Source organism: Planococcus citri, chromosome 1 (genome assembly GCF_950023065.1).
Source record: "Planococcus citri chromosome 1, ihPlaCitr1.1, whole genome shotgun sequence".
Taxonomy (NCBI): Eukaryota; Metazoa; Arthropoda; class Insecta; order Hemiptera; family Pseudococcidae; genus Planococcus; species Planococcus citri.
In genome coordinates, this window is record NC_088677.1 from 44,528,471 (window position 1) to 44,545,475 (window position 17,005).

A 17,005-nucleotide genomic window follows, 5' to 3' on the forward strand; every position below is an offset into this window, starting at 1 on the left:
AATACTTTTAACGAGAAAAAATCTATTTCGGTGATAATTCTGTTTGGCAAAATTTCTGAAAAACTCTCCACATGAGGTCTGTGGCAGTTTCTTAGATTTTTCTATGTTTACGTTTTACGTTTAGATGGACCATTTCTCCGAAACATTGCATCGAATCGCAAAGCGAAGGTGCTTATTTTTTCTACGACGTAAATTCCACCCACGCCTGCGTCAATGAGAAATAAATTTTTTTTCGATAGACTGTGCCAAACCAAACATCTTCTGTGCATTTATGCTGTAGAAGAGGTGTCGATCTTCGTTGAGGAAAATTTTTAAGTATACGGGAATGAAAAGGGGTGGTGGGGACTGGTCGACGGGTTGACGGGAATCCCAATGACTCTATGTTGTTGAGTTAGGAACGGCCGAGCCCGACATACACGTTATATATTGTAGTAAGGTCGTCTTATCAGCAGTATGAAACCTGCTCGCAATTCATTTGGTTTTGTTTTTGCTGTTGGTGTAATCTCTGTGCAGTGATTCGATACAGAGTTAATTTTCGAGTGGTTTTTTTCGGCTTTTATTGTGATAAGTTTTTATTTTAATTTATTTATAGGAAGTAACTGTGATCTCAAAGTATGTTAACTTTACGTAAACTAGCCATTTCGACATGGCTGTTATTATGTTTAACTTCATTTGTGGTGTGTGTACCTATGTCACACGTATTGAAAATTAAAGAAGAAAACTTAATTCGAGAAAGGAGGGATGTTACAGAAACCAGCACCAAACCAGCAAAAGTAAGTATTTCATGTTTTCTACTTAGGTATATTTTGAATAGGTGCTCTGTTTTTTGAAAACTCATCCAGTACCTACCTACCTAGTACCTACTACCTACCTAGGTTGATGCTATAATTTGATTAGTTTTCTAATTCACTTCAATTGCATCTGGAGTACCCATGCATACGACCTTTACATGAGTAGTCTAGATTTTCAAAATGGACTTGAAAAGGGCTGATATCGATAATTTTATTCTGGCAATTATTTTCCGATTTTCTTTGAAGGAATTAAGGAAGGTATACTAGAAATATTTCTGTTTTCTTTGTATTTATTCAACTTCAAGACAAAATTTAGCAGATAGATGGATGATGTATGTGAGTATGTGTTGGAAAAGAAGTGGGGTCGAAGGACAGAAATGGTGAATTTTAAACTCTGTAATTAACATAAACATTATAGACACACTAATCATCGTACCTAATACGATAATAAGTGAGTTAATTTTGATTAGTTCGAATCTTCATATGTCTGCATCTGTACACAGATTATATTATCATTTAACATTGGTACATCATAATTTTCTGCACATGTATCCAATTAGCAAGTACCAGTGAAATAAAATGAAATACGACTTTGAAATAAATGGAAAATAAGTATACCTACCTGCTGCACGTAGTACATATTTTACATGTGGGTACATTAGGTAGGCGTTTGAATCCTGAACATTGTGATTTTATAATATATATGTACTAACGTAGGTAAGTACTTACTTGACAAATAGAAGATGTTTTAAGTAAGTAGGTATAGGTAGGTAGGTAGGTAAGTAAGCACACTCGTTCATAGTAAACACGGTTGCAAAAAAATCTTCAAAATTAAGTTTAACACCGAGGAATTTCCGTTTTAAAAATTAGCCATATCCTTTCTTTTCATTCATAATTTAGTGACAGTGATCTAATGATGCATTCAAAACTCTTATTGAAGGAAGTGTTGAAATTACTTTTGTATTAACACCCATTGAGACTTTCCTACACAAGATAGAGAAAGAGATACGTACTTAGGTTCTCGTAAGTACCAACTCCTTCACTTTTTAGAATAGCATTTTCCTTTTGTCTGATTCACCCTTACCCTCGTTTTCTCTTAAAGCAAAATTAGGTAGGTAACAACAGAAGCATAATGAGTTATTCGTGTGTTTTATGGTGTTTATGAAGACAAGTCGATAGCCGAACATTGTAAGAAAATATTTAGGTTTAATTTTTTTCTATGCTAGGCGTTTTCTTTCTCTCGTCCTTTTTCTACCGAATAAGTAAACATTACCTACACTATTTTTCATGTTGTCGGTTTCATCGTGAGAACGCTTACCGGTTTCAGGTTCTTAATTGTTTCAAGAATACATGTATTGTAACATTGATAAACGTACGAGTAGTTAGTGTCTGTAGGGTAAATTTAAAAGTGGACGAGAGGACGCCCAACATCTTGATGCTGGTACTCGTATACATATAGTATGGTATAATAGGTACATAGGTATTACGTAGATAGTACAGTACCTACATTAATGATTATTTGGTTGAAAATTCTGAACTTCTTCTAGATTCGGGAAGTGGGAGAGGGAGCTGTGCATTGGTGAAATTATTAAAAGGTCTCGTATATTCTAGTTGAACTTTACCGGAAAGATTCGGTAAAATTCAAAATTGATTTGTTAATTTGGCAATTTTGAACTCTAGAATACGAGATATTTTAATAATTTCACCAATGCACTTAATATTAAGCCAACGTTTGAAAATTTGATTCTGTTTTTTTATTCCGTCTTTCAGTTTATTTTAATTTTGATAGATATGCATTATCAAATTAGTCAGCATCAATAAAATAACAGATTTTCATTTAAATATTTTTTTGGAAAAGGAAAGAAAACAGAAGCATGTTATAATTGAAAAATTTTCTGTTCAAAATGTCGGTATATTTTATTAAACTCTCGCTAACCCATTTCTAAATCTCTTGCCCCTTATTTATTTGAAACGCAAATTCACAAAATGACCATGCAAAAAAAAATCAATTTTACAAGGCCGCCTCAAAAAAAATTCAGGATGTTTTTAATTTGGTCGATAGTTTGTGACGAATGTTCATTATCAATGATCAAGTTTCATCTTTGTTTGTTTTGGTAGTAGGTAACAAGTCGTGAGATTTTAAAATAAATTATTACATTATCTTGTGCACATTTTCTATTTGCGATAAAATGTCACGATCAGTTTTAACTTATCTCGTTTTGCGTCTTGTGTCGAATTAAACACGCGTTTTCGATTATCTCGAGACGAAGTAGATATTTATGTTTTTCAAATTCGTCGTCTTAAACCAGATTTTTCAATATTTTTTTTCTACCTGTGTTGCTAGGTAAGACTACCTCTCCACTCCCCTCCCCAATACCTGAGTCTATGTCGGCTAAGTACAAATGCGATATAGGTACCTACCTGGAAAGAAAAAATTGTAACATCGCCCTCGCCCTTGCCCTCGTCCGCCCTTTCGATAAGTCGTCAAAGGATATAAATTACATACAGGTAGATCTCGGATTTCGCGTTGTAGTAGGTATAACCGTGGCTGGTTTTTCTCTCTAGTTTGTATCTTTCAATTTTAAATTGCCTCGTTGCATAGAACGTTGAATAATACCTACTACGCGGTAAATGCGGTAATACTTTAAAACACTGACGATGAGATCGTTGACCTATGGACAAGCATTGTAAACTAAAGAGCGTGTTCCGCAGCAACGTGTTGCTTTTTCGACATTTTGTGCGACCTCATTTCTGCATTATTTATTCAAAGTTAAGGTTACGTTGTGCAAATAAATCGCACATACATATCTACGGGAAGTGACCATAAACAAATTCAAAACGTATCATCATTCTCGAGCGAATAATTAAAATCAATACCGCGAAAAGTAAATTTTTCGCTTTCGTACTTACGTTTTACATCAAACAACCCCCTTCCCCGACACCCTTTTTTCCTTCATCAACTTCCTTTTCTGTATCTGTGGAACCAATTGAGTAATCTACAAATATACAATTCAGGGTGTCTGGTAAGTGGATGTCAATACTTTGGATTTGGATACAACCGGGCACGACGAAGAAAAAAAGTTATGCGAAGGTGTAGCTTATCGTCAAAATTGAAGTAGGTAATTTCGTAAATTCCGAGTAGTCGCCTTCAGTTTCAGTGGAAAGTCAGTCTAAATTTGGATTCAATTAATAAGAATTCAAAAGATAATTTTTTTCAATAATTCCATTTTACTTTTCGTATGCAGCTTCCTCAAAATGTTGGCATAATATTAATCTCCTAGTAATAAGATAACTCTCAATTTAGGAAAATTGAAACAATTGAATTTTTATTGGCGACATTAAAATTTGCTGTCAATAAGCAAGTAAGGTATGGAACTTAATTTTTGTTTTTATTTTCTTTTATCTGTTCAATAAGTTTTTTTTGGAATCAGTCCAGTCCATTCTTAATAGTATTACATTCTTTAAAAATCAAAAAAAAAAAAGAAAGTATTTTCATCAAAAAATAAGTGGGTACATAAAACGTAATTTTTTCTTAAAAATTTTCCAAGTGTCCGATTAAAAATTTTAAAATGTCAAATTATCAATTAAAAATTCCATGAAACATCATAATTCATTGAAGTTTTGAATTTTTTGTGTCTTTCGCAGTTTCGGCTTATTTTTAAAAAACCAATTGGTACACCTACGTATTATTATTACCTTGTGCATTGTATCTAATGATGTCGAAATTGCTCAATACAATATTAAAAATTCTCTACTTCTAAATTTTACTTTTTCAATGTTTTGAGTTTTGAACTTTCTTTGGTTTATTTAATACAGAACAATGTTTGATTTCAAAATGTACCATTCCTATATGTTAGTTTATTCTTATAGAAGAAGTGTATCATTGATTTTTCAACAAAAAAAAATTAAAACAAAAAAAACCTAAATAGGTAAATATTTTTTTACATATACGAGAGTACATAAGTACCTAGCTACCTACCTACCTACCTACATATTCAGAGGTGTTTTTTTTTTTTTTTTTTGATCAACAGGTTACTTTGTACTCATGCCAGAAAGTTGGGTTTTTAAAGATTATAATTTGTAATAATACATATAAATCATTTTCCTGACTATACAATGAAAATGTTCGCAACCTTGAGGTATTTTTATTAAAATGAATTCTGCGATATTGATAGGTGCGTTATATGTTCATAGTTCATTGCTATGCCATGGTCCATGACCCGACTAAAAAATATAGTATAGTTTATCAAATGATCCTATAACACAGATTTATGCTTATTCTGTATGCTTTATAGGTACATGTATTTATTCGAAGATTAATTTTGTATGTACCTTCCGTACCTAGTACCTACTACGAAAAATATATTGCTGTTATTATAATGATTTTTTTTCCTTTATGTTACAGAATGATACAAAACCGAATATAAGTAGTTTTACTGTAACGTCAAATATTAAATATCGATATGCTACCACCGTTGTATCCAACAGAGTGGCTAATCCTGCTGATGTTGCCCAAGAAATCGCATTCACAGTTACGTTACCTGATGCGGCATTCATTTCAGGTTTCTTGATGTTAGTATATTTGCTACTTGTTTTTCTATTTCAATCTTGGTTACTGATTAGTGCCTCGTTAACTTTTTGGTTATTCTATCAGATGTACTCGCGAATGTAGGTATTTTATCGATTTGAGACAATCGTCTTTTCGTTTATTTCATTTTATTTCAATTTTTTGCTGTTTTTACTCGATCGACAAATTTTGGAAACATTTCAAATTTAATGCTGAACTCTCGATCAACTCTGAGTAAAAGTTAATGATCTATTAGTGTCAAGCTACTTGACATTAATTTTACAAATATACTTACTGTTAGACACTACGTAAAGTAAAGAGATGGGTTCCGAGCGGGTAACTTTTAGGTAGGAAGTCTCTAAAAGTAAAATCATTGATTCATGTACATATTTGTATATACCTTATTGAGACTACCTTCTCGGTACCTCCACATATCGAAAATGATATGTAGTAATTTAATTAATACTATCAAACTCATTTTCAAGAAATAGTAGGGTCTCCAGAAATATCGAATACTTTGTCGTAACCAAGCTGGCAAACCATTTTTTGAGTCCAAAAAAGGAGAAAATCCTGCATCGGCTTACGTATGTTTTCTGATTGGCATTTGCCCGCGTAAACCCTGTTGGATAACACGAATATATCTACCTATAGAAAAACACAGATAGGCATGTTCAAAATTATTTTAAAAGTTGACAGAATATTGCTCGTCTTCTTCAAATACTCGAAAAATAATTTTGCAATGGATTTTCCAAATACATACATAGAAAACTTTCTGTTCATCGTGGAATTTTTTTAAATAGTGCGATCGTTTCTCAAATCTCATTACCTAGCGAAAGATTTTGTTACCATGTTAAAACAAAATATTTTGACAATTAGTGGTGGTTTATTCATGCACGTTGAAGTAAAATAAGAAATAAAAATTGTCTTTTCTCTTTATTGAAACTATTGTTGGAATTTCTTACATCATAAATACTGATAAAAACCTAAAAAAATTAACTGTGAGGAAAACCTGATAAAATATAAAAGTGATTTGTAATACTAGTTCTCACATTTTCCTATCAACAGAATTGTTTCTACCTTTTTTTCTACCTTTTATAATTTTAAAATTGCAATTTTATGGAAATTGGCAGAATTTTTTTTAATTTACATTTTTTCCACATTTACTTACGATTGAAGAAAATCTAACTGTAAGGCAGACATAAATATTCAAATTTCTGCTCATAAATTCGTAGGAAGTTTCGGATTATGACTGGAAAAAAGCCACAAAATTTTTGTGAACTTGTTGGAATGCAGAAGTTGAACTCCAGCAGTGAATTTTGTAGGTACGAGATGTTACGAATTCATTTATTTGATATAGAAAATCTGTTTGTTCATAGTGAGGATAGTGATTACGAGTGTCCGATTAATTCTGATTTTGACACGTTTAGGTACTTTTGCATTTTCCACGGACCAAGTAAGAATTGGTGTTAGTTAGAGGCATCCAATTGTGTTTGTCAAATGTTTCCAACCTTACCATTCGTAAATCGAATGAAATATACACTTTCGGTATAATTTTCTAAAATTGAGGTCATACATCGTTCATGCACTAATTAAAATAGGCATTTTATCTCAAAGTTCATTATGACATAACATTGATTTCTCGCGATATTATTAGATAGGTTTACTTTTCAAATGATAAGGCAAATTCCTGTATGGAAATAATGTTATGAAACGTGTAATATAATTTAAGTGCCCTTTTATTTTCTAGGCAAATCAAAGATAAAGTATACGAAGCTTATGTAAAAGAAAAAGAAGAAGCCAAAAAAGACTACCAAGAAGCTGTAGATCGAGGAGAAACTGCTGGTCATGTAGAATTAAGGTAGGTAGCTACTAGCTACTCAATTTTTACGACGATTTTAAGGACGTTATACACGTTTTTGTGGAGTTTTTGTAATTGCCTCATTGTACGTGGTATATCTAATTTTAAATTATGTGTAATAGAAAATTTTGAACATAGATATTGTTCACCTATTTATATAAGTTTATATCACCGGCGATGGGTAATGTTTTCAGCGCACGTGATTCGAATGTATTTACCGTCAGCGTGAACGTTGAGCCACTAAGCAAAGTAACTTTCAATTTGACTTACGAACAATTACTCGCAAGGACGTTGGGTCTGTACGAGAATATCATAAATGTTAATCCAGGACAGGTAAATTTTATTAATAAACATGCGGTTGTATTTTAATAACGCGATTATTTAAGGAAACAGAAGACAGCAGGTAAAATTTTCGCGGCGTGATTTACTTCGTAGGTTTAGGTATAGGTACATACTACATTTGGTTGATAGGCTTACATTCTTGTACTCGAGTGTATCTACACTGTTTGCGAATAAGGGTAATCTGCATGCTACGAGTACATCCTATAATTATGTAGGTAATACCTACTGTAGAATAGGTACCATCTTCGGGTATGTTTTCGACGGTTTAGAGATAATTAGTAATTGTTTCATAGAATGTTCTAAGTACATCACATACGAGACGCACGTACGCGATAAAGTGTGAAATTATGTTAGGTACGAGATAAGATTCGTGCACGGATTGGTCTAACTTGCTTTATGAGTCATTTGCCGATGAAGTAACCTAACCTACGAATCCTTAGATTATTGCGTTGAGCGCTAAAATCCGACAGCATACGATGCTTCGCTAATGTCTGTGTGATACATAAATTTCCTGAAATTGCACGCATTATTGGTAATTAGGTTTAATTAGGTTGATGTTTGTGCACATTCATTCATGTAAATCACTATAGGAAAAAAATATATGCGGGGATTTTTTTTTCGTTCTTTATAATATGAAATAGCGAAAAATCTATTTACTATCGATAGATTAGATACCTATCGCGATGCATACAATGTTATGATTTTTATTACTTCGGTACTTATCTCCGTTTACGGGATGAGTACTTAGTACCTATAGAGAGAGAGAGGTACTTTCGGAAAAACACCGCTATTTGAATAATATTGGCAGTTTAGCTATTAGGCTATTAACTACCTATACGAAGAAAAAGTTGATACAGAGGCGGAGGTTGGATGACGTAAACTCCGTTCTGTACTTTGTTCGGAATTTGAATTTTTTAATGGCTTTAAAGCCGGCTATACGAGTAAAATATATGTAAATTTTATCCTTTCGAGTCTTCTATTTTTTTTTCAAATCTCATTTATCAATGAATATAAATAAATTTTAGTACGTTGATGTAAATATGCAAATGGCTTTCGTCTGGTTTATGTGCGCGTATTTCTATTTAGGTACCTCTACCTGACGGAGAAGAAGTTGGGTATTAGTCATGTGTTGTTAAAATTCTTGAAGTTCGCAATTAGTTTTTGTCACTGAGGTACTTTCTGTTTATGGGTCGCCACAAACTGTTTGCCATGTTCTCTTTTTTTTTCTCAGCATGACGGTTCGATCTACAAATTACCTACGTGTGGAAAGCTCAAAATTATGCTTCGAGCACCAACTCTGGTAGAATTCAAAATTTTATTTTAAAAAAATTTGTTCATGACGGACATTACTTTGAATTTATTGGTTTCAAATTACCCGGTCACAATTCTTTTAACGTAGAAAAAATATAAAATTTTAATTTTTATACCTAATGCTGAAATTTTATACAATCTGCGCTGTTGTTTAGTAGGTATTCTTCAATTTCAAAGTTGTATTAAGTATCTATTGACTTTTTCTTTTCAGTTCTTAAAACGATAGAGCCCTTCTAACAGAACTACGTTTTGAGGAGGTACCTATATATGTACAGCCTGCTCAAATAACTAAAATGAATGATTCTCGAATCTCGACCTTTTTGTTTTAAATTTCGAATTTTTCATTTTATTCGTTTCGAAGTTTCGCCTAGCAGGTAGATAGAAATACCAGTTCTAAACCTGATTGCTTGGATCTTCTGCTTTCTTAATCGTTCTTCATTAAAGAGGAAAACCAATTAAAAAGAAATTCGAATGCATTCCAACTCTTATGTGTAATTGCTTCGTTCTCATTGGTTTTTAGATCGTAAAAAATATGGCTATCGAAGTCAATATCGATGAATCATCGAATATCACCGTTTTACAAGTACCTGACTTGAAAACCAGCAACGAAATCGACTCTACTGATACGAGTAAGTTTGAATATTAGATCCCCTTCAAATACCTTGGTATGCAATTTTATTAACGTCTATTGACGTTTTTTCGATGATCTTTTGTAACATTTAAAGGCTTCAATGTCCTTCAATTTCAAATTCATTGTTGGAATTTTTTAATGATTCAATTTTTAAATTTTGTTTCAGAAAACAAATTGGCAACTATCGAACAATCTGGTAAAACAGGCAAAGTTACTTGGAGTCCAAATACCGAACAGCAACAACAACTTTCAAATTCGGGCGTTAAAGGACAGTTCATCGTTCGTTATGATGTAGATCGTGTTTCAAACCCAAATCAAATTTTGGTAAATGGAAATGTTTTTTGCTTTCTTTCGATAAATAGGTATCAGTAGATATTCTATGCTTAATGCCGCGTAAGACTGTAAAACGTGAGAAAAACTTCGCTTCGACGGAATGATTTATCTGTCTCGTTTAAAAATAAGTTGTACCGATTCTACGAATTTTATTCAAGGTATCGATTAAACGAGGATAAAAATAAAACACGTTGGTCGATAAGCTCATGTAAATGAAGCATTGAAACTGAAATCAAAATAGTAGGTGCAGACAGCTGTTGAAATTTCCTTTAATCGACATTCATTTTGACACGAACGTCGAAAAAGAGCGAAAAAATTTATTTTTCGTTGTTATTTATAGATATTTTGTTTTTGTTATTATTAGCTAGATGAAGGTTATTTCGTCCATTTCTATGCGCCGAGTGATTTGAAAACATTAAACAAACATGTCCTGTTCGCTTTGGATATCAGTGGATCGATGGGAGGAAGAAAAATTGAACAATTACGAGAGGCATTGGTACAAATTCTGGGCGATATCGGCGAAGGAGACTATTTCTCATTGATTTTGTTTTCCGACTCTGTTCAAGTATGTACAACTTACTTATAATCAGTCACTTTGAGATAAATTCGAAAAATGAGTAGGCAGGTACTCATTGCAACCCCTATCTCACTTATTTCACAGCTGTGGACTTTGAATGGTACTGTCGGAGAAGCATCTCCAACTTGGTATTACAATGAAGAGAGGACTACTCCTACACCTGATATTGAAATCAGCGAACGCTTCATTATTCCTGCCACCAAAGAAAATATCGACAAAGCTAAAGTTTTCGCCCAATCGTTAAATGAAACCGGAGGTAAGTGAAACGGTTCCTTCGAACTGTTTAGTTGATAATAAGGACATAACTAGCCTAATTGGCTGGTAACCTTGATTTTCATTTTTTTTTTTTTTTTTCAGGTACTAATATTATTGCCGCATTAAGAAAATCACTCCAGATCGCTCATTGGGGCCAGAAAGAATTCTCGAAAAATGCCAAACCTTTAATCATTTTCCTGACGGACGGCCAGCCGAATGTAGAAATGTCTGATACTGATGAAATTGTAAAAACTGTCAAGAAATTAAACGTCGACAAGTAAGTTTTTGAAAATGCCTTTCAGAATTCAAATAGAACTGAATTTTATATTCAAGCGTTGAATGATATGACCTTGACGAAAAAACATATGAATGGTTTTCATTCACAGATCGTGATTTGAGAAGGAAACGTATACCTACCTACACATATAGTATGAGTATAATTTGATAGGAATGGAAAATTCTGCATTGTCGCTTATTCTCGCAATTCGTGACGATATAAAATTACAAGTACCTATTGCTGAGTCGAGTTTTTTTTTTAAATCTATTTTTCAAAATTATAAACAAAAACATGATGAGTCGATTTGACTAAACACGTAGATAATATTGGTATACTTTTGCTTATTAATTAATAGATATGAAAAAAATATGAGTAAAATTTCTTGGTAAATACTGCAGTAAAATATGGGTATAGGATGAATCCTCTATCTGTTTTAAGTACAAGTATTTTTTATTCCATTTGTGTGTAGAAATTCGGAAATGGAATATTTGCATACCTACCTACCTAATTACCTAATCGTATCTTGAGTGCTTTTATTACGTAGAACTAATTTTTAAGCATTTTTTATTTTTCAGATACCCGTTATTCAGTTTAGCTTTTGGACAAGGTGCTGATTATGACTTCTTAAGAAAATTATCGCTATCAAATTCTGGTTTTGCTAGAAATATTTATGTTGCTTCGGATACTCACTTGCAATTGAAGAATTTCTACAAAGAAGTCGCTTCACCTTTGTTATCAAATGTCAGCTTTGACTATGTTGCTGGACAGGTAAAAACCCGGTCGAATTCGCATACCTATTTTATTTTAAACATTCATTATTGAAAGTTAAAATTCATTTTAATAATGTAGATCTCGAATGAAACGTTAACTAAATCAGTATTCAATAATTTATTCAACGGGTCGGAATTAGTAGTAGCTGGTAGATTGGCCGGAGGTGCAAAAACCATTAATGGCAATCTAACTGGTCAATCGTCAAATGGATTCTTCTGCATTGAAATACTACCACCAATCATCATCGATCATGAATTACATCCCGTAAATAAAACTAGAGGCGAGTATAATTATCGCTATATTCATAAAAGTCTTGTGGAGCGTTGAGGAGGTGGGGGTGTGCCACAATGTTGTGCTCCCAATATGTATAAAATAAAATTTCTATCGCAAAAAAAAAAAAAATATCGCTATATGTACACTTAGATACCTACCCATTATAAGTTATAATGTATGTAGTCTCAATAGTAGATTCATTCAAATGCTTCATTGAATTTTTATTTATATTTTTATTTTTAATTTTTCAGGACACTTAGAAAAATTATGGGCTTATTTATACATCAAAGAATTATTAGATAAAGATTTGCTCAGTGACGAGAAAAATTCAACGTATAAACAGAAAGCATTGAAATTATCTCTGGAGGTTTGTACCTACGATTTTTTTTTAGATCAACAGATTTTATTCTAAAGTCTGTGTATCTAGTTCGTTATTTTTCGAAAAAGGCGAAAGAGTTAACTTACCTATTTTTCTCTTACAGTATTCATTTGTAACACCATTGACTTCATTGGTTGTGAGGAAACCAAACGAAACATCAAATGCTGATGTTCACAATCAACAAAATCCTGAAAGTAAGTGATGTGTTTTGAATGCTGCGACTTGAGAATAAATCATAAATTTAATTCAATGGATTAAGGAATATACCTACATCGCACGCCTAATTTTCATAATGCACCGGGTCATGGTTATTTTATAACAATGTAATAGGTACCTACCTAGTACCTATATACCTATATGAATGTTGGTGGCTTTCATAAATTTGTTTTTAATCATCAAAATCAAATTACTTATGTCTTTGGAAAGTACTAAAATTTGAAGAAGGATATCAAAATAGAAAACTAAAATTCAAACAAATCCTCAATTTGTTGAAGTTTACATGAAATTAGGTCAAAATTAAAGAAATGACCACAAATGTACACGAATGTATATTATATAATAACATTAAAATGAGAGAGTTGGCGTTAAACGTAGACAACAAAATTTGTCAATAATATACTCGTGGCATTAGGTCCAGATTTGGCAAGCAGTTCGGCACAAATGATGCTTCCTTCTTTACAATCTTACTCGTATGCTTATGCTTCGCCTTCTTCACTCGCACAACCTGCAAATAGGATTGGCGGTACCTCACTAAAAGTGTCAGGTAAGAGCTTCCTCACACAGCAAATTGCTCATGCTGCTAGAGTCATATACCTACACAAATCACACACATACATGTCGCTTAAAAATCATTCAAAATAAAATTACGGAAGTTTACAACTCAGGAGACTGAATGGCGTATATTTGTGTCTGTTTGCAGCTAACTATTTGAATTCAGCCGTTGGTCTCAGAGGTCCGGGCAACCTATATTACGCATCTGCAGCAGCACCTGGATTGCCAGCTCCAATGTCGGCAGGTAAATTTATATGCTAAAATAGCATTTTTATATTCAGTAGAATGATAGTTTCGCTGATAAAAATTGCTCCGAAGTCATAGTCAGAAATGGTGTGATTATTCTGAGAGGAGCGATGTTCTTAAAACTCTCGAGATTGTTTGTACATGTATGTGCAGGACTTCGACCACAAATATTGAAACAAAAATATGCAACACATGCAATATCGCATTATTCAAGTAACTCAAAACCAAACGCTTTTTCGAATTCAGGTAATTCCTTTCCACTGCACCAAGTACTAAGAACATCAGTAAATCCATCAGCTGGCGTGAAATATAAAAGTACAACTTATAATCCTACCACCACGAGTTAGTAATTTAAAATTTTACCCGTGTAAAGAAGAAATATCGTCTTATAAATCTTAGCCATCCCTATAAAGTTATGCACAAATACAAATAATCTCAGAGATGATGAATTTTTTGAAAAATATGTTTTTATTTTAACCTCCTAAAAGAAAATTTGTCATTTCCAGCTTCTTATCCAAATTCTTTCCTAGTACAAGAAGAACCAATTGAAACTACTTTCATTGGTAAGACGATAATTCTTTAATGCACATGTATTCGATGCAATTAATTTAGAACCAGCTTTTCACCATCATATGTATTTCTTTTTTCCAGCTGAAGCCGATTCTGATGTTTTGTTGAATATTACCGACATTGCTTGGCTAAAAAATGTAACCGACATCAAGTTCCCTTCATCAAATAATACTTATTCAGTGGGACAAAGCGATTTGGTGAGATTCAATCATCATGTTTTAAAGATACTATCCTACTAAGTATAGCCTCCTCTCTTTTAGTATTATTAATCGTCGAAAAACTATTTTTTTTTTTTTTGCAGCCCAACACAGAATTCCAAACTTGCTTATTACCTAATAGCAACAACACTTTGGGACATTGCCGTCACTTAGCTCATTGTGTCATTCGTGAAATTATTTCTACTTTTGAAGACTTTGTACCATACGGAGAACAATGCGTGATCGATGCAAGGTAATAACTTGTGAATTTTCACTAATCTAACGTGAAGCGACGCTTCAACAGTACCTATTTCAAAAATATAATAATTATTATTTTATTTTTTTTACAGATTTGTAGGAATTTGTTGTCCGAATAAATTTATACCAAAACCTCAAAATACGACAACTGAAGCTTTCAGTACTACAACAACGGTGCCAACTACTTCTCACGCATAATGATATTAACTGTATGCTGATATTATAATTTTTATTATTTAATTGTTTTTTTGTACAGTTTTGATACAGCCATGAAGTGAATAAATAAATAAATTTTTATTTTTTACCATCGAGTATTTACTTTTTGATGTTTCAAATCGTATATATGTATTTACGATTTTCTAATCGCATAACGATGATGGGGCAACTTCAAAACCTGTGGGTAGTTTGATAGGTGAATATATCTTTATCATAAACGTTTAAAAAAACTTCAAAATTATCAAATTATTCAAAAATCTAACCCTGTATGTTTCATTTCCCGTATGGGGACTAATAACCATTATTGGATGGATTAATGAGCGTAGCTGATTTTTAAAATAATTATTCATTAAAAACGTGTAGATAATTAAACGTCTAAAAACCCCTTTATTATCATTAAAGTACAATTTCTACATAGGTAATATACGTAATATATAATAAGTTCAACTTTTACAACAGCATATTTACAAACTTTTTATCGTGATACAAAAATGAGAACAAACCCATCAAATCAGTCTAATGGCATTAACGAAACAAATGTATACGAATATCTTATAATTTTTCAGAAATGAAATCAATTTGAAAAAAAAATCATAGTTCACAAGCAGCTATATCGCCAAAAAATCACTTATTCGAAAACATAGTTGAAATTCTGTATTTTTGATTAAAATTAAACTTCTTACTGCAAGTGCGTATTAATAACAATGGTCAAAAAATTCAATTTGACTGTTTTCAGTCATTTTGAAATTAAAAAATAAATAGTAGAAAATTTTGTCAACATTGATCATGTTTCTTAAAACTCTGATAGATATATGCCATACCTCGGCTAATGATAGTTGACAGCGAATGACAATATTTCCAATAGTAGCTAACATTTTTAAATTGTTATTTAGGTCTTCGATGACGTTCGTTCCAGATCAGATGAAATGGCAAATTGAAAATTGAAAAGCTTCATTTCTTAGAACCTCCGAAACCCGAAAAACCCATTATAGATGCAATGTTATCGTCGTCGTCATCCAATTTCAACTCCTCTTCCATTTTCCGTTTCTTTTCGCGTTTTTTCTCTTTCCTGTATTCCTTCAGCTTCTCTTCCTACAACGAGAATGCAAGGGGTTTTTGAAAAATAGAATGAGAAGAATAAATATGCGATATGCGAAAGATAAACAGCGAAACATCAAGTGCTTACTTCTTCACGCAACTCTTTGACTCTTTGCTCTAAATCGTAATCTTTTTTCTTTTCCTCCATTTTTTTCTTGTTTACTTCGAATCTTTTTTTAACCTGATCTAACGAAGAACGTTCTATTCTCATTGACATGCCCAAATTTCTCTGATCTGTAAACAATCAAGCCTCTCATTAATAAATTGTGTCTTCGCTATTCATTTTCATAATCTGTACTCGAAAATGACGTACGTTTTTTCCCATTGATGTGGTCTAAGAAATTGATAGAATCTTTTACCACGCAATCACAAACATTACAATAGTACCTGAAAAAAGAAATATACATTACATATCGTATATCTTAATCATTACTGCTAGTACTAAAAAATATGCACGCATGATGAATTTTACCCGCCCGATTGCGAAGATGGGGTATTCTTGGTAATGACAATACTTTTTCCCAACTTGGAATCGAGATCTACTTTGTAATCTCTCTGTTTTAAAAGCTCTCGACGAACGGCCGGAGTTTTCCGATCTTTGTCGTCTTCTTCTAAATCTTCTGCAAGCCGTTCGGCAGCTATACGTTCGAATTCTGCTCTGTCCCATTTCCTACGATGGTCTTCTACCGTCTACGAAATGTCATAAAATTAACTGGTCAATTAACATAAGCAATTGGAAACTATTGCGATAGTGATTGCACTTAAACCTAAAACGAAAACTATAAAGATGTTTTCCACTGAAATCAGAATTCCACATTAAAAATATGGTGAAGATGATACTTACGTTTTCGTACATATTTTTATAGTAGGCGACCGTCAATACGAGTTGGAGTAAAAGTTGAGATAACTAATTAACTTTATAACTAGACAATGGCAAATTTTCTGTAAATAAGTGCAAGAAGAGAAAAATTTATGCAAGAAAAATGAACTAAAATGAAGAAAACGATGATATAGGAATGTCGCTTACCAAAAAAAGGTCCAACTCCAATAAAATAAAACAAAACAACAACTCACAAGCGTTGAATTTGTTATCAAAAAAAATTGATATGAATTTATGGTTCCTGTTCCTGTTACGGTTAAAAATGTTATGTTGAAGCACTGTCCATAAGGATGGAGCATATAAGTCATTTCCATTCACAAAATCAAACTGTAGTGTTCGAATCAATTCGTTCATCGTTCGGATGACATCCATTTCCAAAACAACATTCCGAATTCCATCCATTC

General features: G+C 32.6%; 2 protein-coding genes across 12 annotated transcripts; one reads left to right on the forward strand and one right to left on the reverse strand.

Moving 5' to 3' along the window:
- The first annotated feature begins 414 nt into the window (after positions 1–414).
- On the forward strand, positions 415–14,714 carry LOC135832185 (inter-alpha-trypsin inhibitor heavy chain H4-like). 10 transcript variants are annotated; one of them, XM_065345257.1, is made up of 20 exons: positions 415–773; positions 5,197–5,363; positions 7,106–7,216; positions 7,411–7,549; positions 9,390–9,498; positions 9,667–9,824; positions 10,198–10,398; positions 10,495–10,666; positions 10,768–10,942; positions 11,518–11,710; positions 11,792–11,993; positions 12,238–12,353; positions 12,469–12,559; positions 12,997–13,128; positions 13,285–13,380; positions 13,536–13,724; positions 13,889–13,945; positions 14,034–14,149; positions 14,254–14,402; positions 14,500–14,714. In XM_065345257.1, the coding sequence occupies exons 1-20, from the start codon at positions 615–617 to the stop codon at positions 14,603–14,605; spliced, it is 2,838 nt and encodes a 945-aa protein (XP_065201329.1). In that variant the 5' UTR covers positions 415–614; the 3' UTR covers positions 14,606–14,714. The 10 variants fall into 10 exon arrangements, with proteins under 10 accessions (XP_065201329.1, XP_065201331.1, XP_065201330.1 ...); XM_065345259.1 differs by having other exon boundaries at positions 416–773; positions 13,629–13,724; XM_065345258.1 differs by lacking the exon at positions 13,889–13,945 and having other exon boundaries at positions 416–773.
- Positions 14,715–14,990: 276 nt separating this feature from the next.
- On the reverse strand, positions 14,991–16,917 carry LOC135832190 (zinc finger matrin-type protein 2). Of its 2 annotated transcripts, XM_065345287.1 has the most exons (6): positions 16,749–16,917; positions 16,566–16,663; positions 16,194–16,411; positions 16,035–16,108; positions 15,810–15,955; positions 14,991–15,715 (listed from the first exon to the last, which is right to left on the reverse strand). In XM_065345287.1, exons 2-6 carry the CDS (start codon positions 16,575–16,577, stop codon positions 15,575–15,577), a joined length of 591 nt encoding a protein of 196 aa, XP_065201359.1. In that variant the 5' UTR covers positions 16,578–16,663; positions 16,749–16,917; the 3' UTR covers positions 14,991–15,574. The 2 variants fall into 2 exon arrangements, with proteins under 2 accessions (XP_065201359.1, XP_065201358.1); XM_065345286.1 differs by lacking the exon at positions 16,749–16,917 and having other exon boundaries at positions 16,566–16,742.
- Between the last annotated feature and the right edge of the window lie 88 nt (positions 16,918–17,005).

Excerpts from the sequence above, each read along its gene's own strand:
- LOC135832185 (XM_065345257.1), top strand. The coding sequence starts at position 615 with ATGTTAACTTTACGTAAACTAGCCATTTCGACATGGCTGTTATTATGT. Across the intron at positions 9,499-9,666 it reads AATCGACTCTACTGATACGA|AAAACAAATTGGCAACTATC; the intron begins GTAAGTTTGAAT and ends ATTTTGTTTCAG. Across the intron at positions 11,711-11,791 it reads TTGACTATGTTGCTGGACAG|ATCTCGAATGAAACGTTAAC; the intron begins GTAAAAACCCGG and ends TTAATAATGTAG.
- LOC135832190 (XM_065345287.1), bottom strand. Across the intron at positions 16,109-16,193 it reads CCATCTTCGCAATCGGGCGG|GTACTATTGTAATGTTTGTG; the intron begins GTAAAATTCATC and ends TTCTTTTTTCAG. Across the intron at positions 15,716-15,809 it reads TCAAAGAGTTGCGTGAAGAA|GAAGAGAAGCTGAAGGAATA; the intron begins GTAAGCACTTGA and ends TTCTCGTTGTAG.